This window comes from Pteropus vampyrus, unplaced genomic scaffold (genome assembly GCF_000151845.1).
Source record: "Pteropus vampyrus isolate Shadow unplaced genomic scaffold, Pvam_2.0 Scaffold157, whole genome shotgun sequence".
NCBI classification, from domain to species: domain Eukaryota; kingdom Metazoa; phylum Chordata; class Mammalia; order Chiroptera; family Pteropodidae; genus Pteropus; species Pteropus vampyrus.
In genome coordinates, this window is record NW_011888938.1 from 695455 (window position 1) to 701390 (window position 5936).

A 5936-nucleotide genomic window follows, 5' to 3' on the forward strand; every position below is an offset into this window, starting at 1 on the left:
ACACCCCAGCACGTGCGTCCCTGGGCGTTTTCCCCGCAGATCACTCAGGGACACGGCGCGAGCGTCCCAAGTAGCATTATGGGTAACAGCCCCAAACCAGAAACGACAGTGTCCTTCTGTGGGTGACCGGGCGTGCAGATCATGGCCCTTCTACGCCGTGGGACAGGACCCGGCCACCACGTGGACGAGCCTCAGGGAAATTACGCGGAGTGGCGAAGGCCAGTCTCTGAAGGGCACATGGGGGGTGCTTAATTTATGCAGCACTTGAACTAGAGAAATTACGGAGATGGAGAAGCAGGTCGGTGTGGCCAGAGGGGGCAGTGAGGGGTCTTAGGATGGTCCAGGTGAGTTTCTTGGTTGTGGTGGGTACGTAAGGCCACATGTGGGTAAAATCGCAGCTACACACACACACACACACACACACACACACACGAGTGCATGTGAGACAGGTGAAGTGCCAGTGCCCCAATGTCAGAGGCTTGGATTTGCCACGGCACTGTCATCGTCTAAGCTGTTAACATCGGGGAAACAGTACAAGGATGTCTGCGTGCGCATCGCCGCAACCTCCTATGACTCTGTAACTACTGCAGAGTAAAAAGGTGAGCTAGAACATGGATACTTTAAAAAACAAATTATACATATATGTGTGTGCGTGTACATATATGTGCGTGTGTGTATGTATGTATATATATATCAAGAATTATCAGAACTATTAAAAAAAAATGGACGAAGCCACCATCCCAGGAGGAAATTTAACATATCTCTAACTAACCGGAAGGACGTGGTAGGTTACTGTGCTGATGGTGGGCTAACGGGCAGGTAGAGACCAGCGGCTCACCAGTTAAACACACACTCTTCTCCAGCACATGTGGGACATTTGTGACTATCCATGACCGAACATTCGGCCAGGAAGCCAGCCAGACAACGTCAGCAGATGACTCTCGCCCACTGTGACGTGAGTTAGAAATCGCCATCACAGAGGGAACTAGAAGAGGCCCAGACTTTCATATATTAAAATACACACAGCCGAACAATCCATGTCGGATAAGAAATCACAATGAACATGAAAAATCTTACCTGAATGAACATGGAAAGAGAGAAGTGGATGTGGACGCAAACACGTTAGAAAGAAAGTCCCCGAAGTCATGAATAAAGCATTGAACATCAGCAGCTGGAAAGAAATAGCAGAATAAATGCAAGGAATATGGAGGGATGAAATTATTAAAAATTATGTTAGCACATATTTATTAAGTAGATACTTTGTACCCGACGCTTTTCTTGATGCGGGGAACAGCCGAACAAATCAGACACAAAAATTCCTGCTCACGTAGAGTTATGTCCAAGAATAATAAAGATCAGAGCAGTGATCAGTGAAACAAAACAAACATACATCCCAGAAAACATCGATAAAGGCCCCGCCCTGGTGAGAAGCTGATGGCACACCGGACTGGCGGAGTTAAAGCGACAAAGGCAGAAAGAATTGTTGGCAGGAATAAACAGGGGCGAGGGCAGCGTGTACCACGGAAGTGAGGCGGGCGCTCACGGCATTTTCACCAAGACGACACCAATCCATTCGAAGGGAGAAATTCCTAGAAAAATGCAAAGCTAACTCAAGAAGCGTCAGAGAAGCTACTTAACGCGATTCCTGTAGAGGAAATTGAAGTCGTGGTTTGAAACCCCCCAAAACACCAGGGCAAGTTCGACCCGTGACTCCAGAAACAGAGACTCCAAACTCTGTGCACATTTTTATGACCTTCAATTTACATGACCTTGAACTTATAACCTTGAATTCAAAACCAAACTGGGATTTTACAAGAATGGAAAAATACAATCTGACTCCATTGCAGCAACGGATAAGTGAGACACTATGGTCCGTCCCAAGGGTTAGTCCTGAGGCAAGACTAATCTAATATTTTAAAATTTGTTGTGATTCATGACACTAACAGATTAAAGGGGAAAATATGGCTGCAAGAGATGCAGAAAAATTCAATAATGCTCAATATTAATTCATGTTCGCTTTTAAAATTTTTTTGTTAACCAAGAATTTACAAAGAAGCCTTCAGCCAACATTATGGTTAACAGTGAAACACCGAGTTTTCTTCGTTATGATCAGGAAGACAATAGTGACGTCTGTCATGGGCAATGCTACTCAATTTTATGGGCAAAGGATTATTCAGAGGTTAACAAGGTTGTGATCACAAAATTAATATGAAAAGCCCATTGACTTTCTATATACCAGCAGAAGAAAATATTAGAAAATGCAATTTGAAACTGTAAAATATTATGTACCAAGTTCCTAAATCTAAGAAAAAATGTGCAAGACCTTTAAAGAGAAAATTATTTAAAGCTTTTTTGGGAAAGACCTACAGGACAGCCTAAGCAAACAGAGAAATAAACCATGGTTTTGGAGAAAACACTCAATGTCTTAGAGAGGCTCACTTTCCCCAACGGGCGCGTCTATCCGATGTAACCACAGTGCAAATCCCAACGGTTTTTCAAGGAATTTGGGGAGCCTGTCGAAAACTTCCGTGGAGGAGCTAAGGGCTCCGGGAAAAGGAGCAGAGAAGGGACTTCAGTCCCCGGGTGGACGGAACCCAGCACCCCTGAGATACACGCTGGACAGTGGGTGAACAGACCATCAGGTGTGACGTCAGGGCAGAGAGGCGCCCCTGTGATGCCCCGCGCTGGGACAGCCCGTTCCCCGCGTGGGAACACAGGAACTGGATCCTCTCCTCATATGCACACAGAACCCTCGTCCAGGTGGACTGGAGGCTTGCACTCAGCACTAAACCCGTTAGAAAATGACAGACGGGCTATCGTAAGGCTTCATGGCAGGTTACTCACGCGAGACCCCCAAAAGCAACACAGAGCAGGAAACTGAGGCACGGGGACCAGTTAAGAGCTTTCGTGGTTGCCTGGCCAGAGAGGATCCATGTCCAGGGCACAGCCGACCCTTGACCAGCAGCAGAGTTGGGGCCTCGCACCCCAAGCACCATCAAAAATCCACGGATAACGTTTGACTCTCCTGAAACTCTAGCGACTAATGGCGTCCTGTCGACCAGAAAAGCTTTACCGGTAATGAAGTCGGTGAACACGTATTTTGCAGGTTCAATGCATCCATCCTATACTGTGTTCTTCCGTTAAGTAAGCTAGAGAAAGAAAAGTGTCATTAAGACAATCGTGAGGAAGATACATTGACAGTATTTAGTGACAAAAATCCACATATCAGTGCCTCCAAGCCCGTGTTTTCCAAGGGTCAGCTGCGTACTTACTGCCTGCAAGTCAGTAAGAAAACGTGGAGGACCCTAGAAGTGGACTGATGCTCCACAGAAAAAAACGCTCGGGCCAGAAACCCATCTGGCAGCCAGGCAACCAGAGTGACCAGGCCCCCGGGCCGGGGTGACTCGGATTCAGCCTAGAAATGGACTGTGCGGGAGAGAAACAGGTCCTGACAGCAGGGCCAGTGACTAAAAACATGGCTCAGAAACCGGGGAAACGACACAGTTCAGAGGCGCTGGCAGGTGGCCAAGCACAGAGCAAAGCGGAGAAGTGATACCCCGCCCCCCACAGCGGCACCTCCGCCAGGGCCGCCAAGGTCTCCGCGGTGCTCCTGCTTTGTCACTCATCGCCTGCTCTTTGCGGGACGCTGCAACTCCCAGGCAGCCTTGCACAAGTCGGCTCCCCCCAGGACAGGCGGTGGCTGCCGTCCCCACGCCCACGTACGGGCCGAGCCTGCGGAGCCTCCCGCTCCCTGGGGCGCTCGGCGCGCCTTCGTCAGACGACAGCCTGATCGCAAGAAGAAGCTCCTTCACCGGTCAGGGTGCGTCAGCCATTGTGGCTTCCGGTGGGGAGACTGAGGCAGAGGCAGTCCTGGGACGGAGTGCCGGATTCTGTGGGGGGCAGGGGCCTCTAGGACCCCTCCCCCAGGGCCTCTCCCCCTTCCAGCCACATGCCTGCCTGGGCCAAGCCCCGGGCCCCAGGTCTGGAGCCCCGCCCCCACCCAGGTTCCCGAGGCCGGCTGCCCGCCTGGTGGCTCCTGCCAGGGCTGGCCTCCCCCTCGGGCGCCCCCAGCCGTCTTCCAGGGCCCGCGGGACCCCCCGGCGCCGAGAGGGGCGTTCCCGCGCTGGCCTCCGGGAGGGCTCAGCCCCGGCCTCCGTTCTGGCGGTTCCCTCTCCCCACCCTCTCCCCCTTCTTCCCAGGCTACTGTGGGCCCTGGGCCAGCGGCCCAGCTGCCCCCGCCCCCCAGGGCAGGGGCCAAGCCCGGTCCTCTCAGGCCTGGCGCGGCTCCATCCAAGGACTTGTCTGGAACACCAGGGAGCCCTGCTTGGGCCTGGCGTGGGGGGGTCCTGGGGGCCCGCTAGGGAGGGGGCAGGCCCCCAGCTCGCCTGCTTTTCATGTCCCTTCAGGCGCGGGGCTCCCTCTGGGCCGCCTTTGTCTCTTCCTTTCAGCCTGATCTGCAGGCCAGTCCCTCCCCTGGGTTTTCTGGGGTGGAAGAAAGGGCCGGAGATGGGGGGTGGCGGGAAACAGGGCCCCACCCAGAGTCTCGCTGCTGGGCCCCTGCCAGGCGGGGCTTCAAGGAGGCTGAGCAAGCTCCTGGTTCCCACCCCTGCCAGCCTGGTCCCAAACTGGAAGAAAGGAGCCTTTGCCAGCCTGTGACACCAGACCCTCCGCCTGGGCAGCGAGCCCAGCCCAGTCGTCCCTGCCAGTTCCAACCCGCCAGGGTGTTGCCCAGACCCTGCCCCTTTCAAATGCTGTCCTTTGCCACGCCCCCCTCCCCACCCCCACAGCTGACGCTCCTGGGTGGTCTTGTCACATGCTCCCGCTGCTGTTCCTGTTCTCTGGGCCCTTGGTGCTGGAACTCCCATTCTGCTCAGGGCCACTGACCAGGGAAGGGGGCTGCTTGGCCAAGCTGACAACTGGGCATGTGTGTGTGTGTTTGTGGGGGTGGGGGGAAGCACAGAGGCCAGACATTTTGTTGGGGGGAGCAGCAGGGCTAGGGTCTGGGGCCAGCTGAGCACTTGCACACCCTAGCCAGCATCCAGGGACCTGTGTGCTGACAAGCCTGGCCTGAGGGACCCTGGACCTCATTTCCAGGATGTGGCCTTGTGTGCAGAGGGCCCGTTGCTGTCCCCCGCCTTGAGAACCCTCTGGCTGCCCTAGTCCAGTTTTCTGTCCCCACCCCCAGCAGAGGAGGCGGCAGTGATGGCCCATGCCCTGAGCCAGGAGGTCCTCTTCTTTCTGGGCTTGGTGTGATTGTGGCCACCCTGCCCCTCTCTGCCTGTGTCCTCACCTGTCACCCTGGTACTGGGCTGTGTGACACAAGCTCCTTCATGCTGCTTGGCTGTGCACCTCTGAGTTCCCAGCATGTCAAGGGCAGGCCCAGCCTGGGTCAGCTCTGAGCCCGGATGGTAAGGCGCCCTGTCGCAGGGCCCAGGGCTGGTCAGCACCGCAGGCTGGCCGGCTTTTTCCTGCAGGGAGGGGGTGGCAGAGACCCAGCCGTAAGCCCCCTTGTTCTCGTGGCTGGCAGTGCCTCCTCTCCCCAGGAGCAGGCAGAGAAAAGCAGGGCTTGCCAACCCCATGACCCTCCCCAAGCCTGCGGGGAGCCAGCCCAGTCCACCCCCATACCAAGCCTTCTGCCTCCTCGCACAAAGCCACACCTGGACCCCTCCCGGAGAGGGGAGTTCTCTGGGTCCTGCCTGCGTGGAACCCCCTGTCCAGATACTGGTAGGCCGGCCCTTGGGGTCCGAGGGGACGAGTCGTGGGCTGAGCGGACAGGAAGGAGGAGGGCAGACGGTAGTCTCAAGGTGCCAGGGCTGCGACCTGGCCGCTGCGAGGGCGGGGGTGACTCCGGCCGTAGCTTTCACCTGCGCTCGCGGGAGGCGGCCCTGGAGGGCGGTGGGCGGAGCGGCCGCCAGTGGGCGTGGCCAGCCGTGGCC

At 55.6% G+C, this 5936-nt stretch overlaps 2 protein-coding genes across 2 annotated transcripts in view; one reads left to right on the top strand and one right to left on the bottom strand.

Moving 5' to 3' along the window:
• The window catches only part of LOC111745553, a 10112-nt gene extending 4278 nt beyond the window's left edge, over positions 1–5834 (bottom strand). Inside the window, exons 1-3 of the mRNA XM_023536486.1 lie at positions 4386–5834; positions 3074–3149; positions 1078–1171 (exon numbers count right to left, since the gene is read on the bottom strand). Coding sequence (XP_023392254.1) covers positions 1078–1171; positions 3074–3149; positions 4386–4396 — 181 coding nt within the window. The 5' untranslated portion in view covers positions 4397–5834. The remainder of the gene's footprint in view (positions 1–1077; positions 1172–3073; positions 3150–4385) is intronic.
• The window catches only part of ENTPD2 (ectonucleoside triphosphate diphosphohydrolase 2), a 9657-nt gene continuing 7124 nt past the window's right edge, over positions 3404–5936 (top strand). The window contains exon 1 of the mRNA XM_023536483.1: positions 3404–3820. The gene's annotated coding sequence lies outside the window, so the exon portion shown is untranslated. The remainder of the gene's footprint in view (positions 3821–5936) is intronic.